This window comes from Penaeus chinensis, chromosome 11, assembly GCF_019202785.1.
Source record: "Penaeus chinensis breed Huanghai No. 1 chromosome 11, ASM1920278v2, whole genome shotgun sequence".
Taxonomy (NCBI): Eukaryota; Metazoa; Arthropoda; class Malacostraca; order Decapoda; family Penaeidae; genus Penaeus; species Penaeus chinensis.
In genome coordinates, this window is record NC_061829.1 from 12786182 (window position 1) to 12788681 (window position 2500).

General features: G+C 39.5%; 1 protein-coding gene across 10 annotated transcripts in view; it reads right to left on the minus strand.

The window, feature by feature from the left end:
• LOC125030789 (leucine-rich repeat-containing protein 4B-like) overlaps window positions 1–2500 on the minus strand; it is a 357408-nt gene that overhangs the window by 28613 nt on the left and 326295 nt on the right. For all 10 annotated transcript variants that reach the window (XM_047621081.1, XM_047621083.1, XM_047621080.1 and 7 more), the window contains 3 exons: window positions 2050–2186; window positions 1608–1760; window positions 558–738 (listed from right to left, as the gene is read on the minus strand). In XM_047621081.1, coding sequence (XP_047477037.1) covers window positions 558–738; window positions 1608–1760; window positions 2050–2186 — 471 coding nt within the window. The remainder of the gene's footprint in view (window positions 1–557; window positions 739–1607; window positions 1761–2049; window positions 2187–2500) is intronic.

The window sequence follows — 2500 nt, forward strand, 5'->3', positions numbered from 1 at the left end:
AAATGCTTCATGGAAATATGCATTTAATCCATACAGCTAGAATGCACCATGTGAGGGAGCCCGTTATATTCAAAAGAACACACACATATTCACTATATCTGCGTATGCAACAATATCTGTCTATCCGTGTCTATTTGTCTATCTTTTTCTAACTATCTGTTGATTTATCTATATATCTGTCCATTTATGTATGTGTATTTATGCTTATACATATGTAAGTAAGTATACATTTAACAATATATTCAAATCTACATCCAATTCAACCTAGCTTTACATGCACGAATAAGAATATGAATAAAAAAAGCAATAACACACACACACACGTACAGGCACACGCTCTCTCTCTCTCTCTCTCTCTCTCTCTCTCTCTCTCTCTCACACACACACACACACACGCACACACACACACACATACACACACACACACACACACACACACACACACACACACACACACACACACACATATCCATCCATACATATTAAAAGAAAGAAAAAAAAAACGAAAACGATAGCGAAACGCAAGGTCGACAAACCATGAAGGGAATGACACGAACCGGTTTTTGTCCAGGAGAATGTACTTGATAGTGTCACCGTATCCCTTGAAGGCATCTTCTTTGACCTCCGTGATCTTGTTGGCGTCGAGGTCCAGCTGGCGGAGATTGTGCAGCGGGCGGAGGGCGTGGGAAGGGATGTGGTCGAGCCGGTTGTTGCCCATCTCGAGCCATTCCAAGTTACCTGCAGGGAGAAACGGGGCGGGGCCTTGCAATCTTGTTTTTATTTTTTTTAATTTTATTTTTTTTTTGGGGGGGGGAGGTGGAGGGGGGGAGCTTGGAGTTCGGGGTTTGGGAATTTTTGGGAGAATCTTGGGGTAGGAGTATGGGAATCTCGAAATCCTGGAGACGGGGGTTTGGGAATTTAGGGATGTTGTACTATGGGTTTGGGAAAATTTTGGAATGTTGGGGTCAAGGTTTGGGAATTTGGAATCTTGGTATTATGGAGGAATCAAATTTTTATCATTTCAAACTATTCTAAACTGCCTGGAGATAGAAGCAAGTCGGGACTTTGGAATCTTGTTTTTTGTAGAGAGAAAACAAATGTTCTTATGGAGGAATTTGATTAATTGATGCACATTCCAAGTTACCTGGTGGCAGAAGCAAGTCGGGGACCTGGAATACTGTTCTGTGTGAAAATATTTGCTCTTGTGGAGGAATTGATAAGTTGCTTGATTACCACCGTAGTTTGAGAAAAGGATCTCATTCTCAGCACATACACAGACACATATATGTATACATATGTATGTATATGTATACACACATATGTGTATTAGTATACATACACACACACACACACACACACACACACACACACACACACACAACACACACACATATGTATATACATATATACATGCATACATACATACATACACACACACACACACACAAATATATATATATACACACACATACATATACATACATACACACACACACACATACACACACACACACACACACACACACACACACACACACACACACACATATATATATATATATATTGACACACAGAGACACTGAAAGAGAATCACACTCGCTACTCACTCTCCAGGCCAGCAAAGGCTCTATCGCTGACGTTCTCAATATGGTTGTGTTCAATGTTCAGGGAGTTCAACACGGATAGGTCACTGAACACGTTGTCCTGGATGGTCGTGATGAGGTTGTGCTCCAGCTTGAGCATGTCCAGCTTGGTTAGGCCTGGGCGAGGGCAAGGCAAGGGGAGAATTTAGTGAGTGAACTTCTTCAAAGGAAAAATAAGAAAGAAAACAGTAACGAAAAACAGAGAATAATCCATTTTTATTGTGAATATCCAGAGCAGATAACTATTTAGATTGAAAAAGAAAAAAATACAACAACAAAAAGCGAAAGGCGTTGATCGAAGTGAATATTATAATCAAATGAAACGAAAAAAATGCCACGTAAAATATATCCAGTTTTACCTCGTAACTTAAAAAAAGGAGATAAATAAAAATATGTTGTTTCTCACCTTGGAAGGCATTATCTGGGATGTGCCTTATGCGGTTTTCGTGAAGATCCAACACCTCGAGATTTATCAGAGGATGGAAGGCATCTGTAGGAATGTCGTCCAAGTTGTTCTTCCCAAGGTTAAGACGCATGAGTTTCCTGCGAGCCGAGAAGAAGTGTAAATCATCGTGTGTTATTTTTTAATCAGTTCATATTTTGTTATTATTCTTTTTAAAGCTATTCATCTTTTACATAGATTGAGGTTTAATCTTGTATGTAAATTGTCTGGTGTCGAGTTAATTTGATCTGAATGTCTCTTGTAGCATCGCCTGGCCACATATCAGGGTGGGTGCTTTGCGTGACAATCTCTTAAGTTACTGAAAAAAAAAGTTGATATCATCTATTGTATCTTCCTACCACAGTCTTAGATATCGAAACCGTCGACAAATGGGGTGGTTTATAACATAAGAATC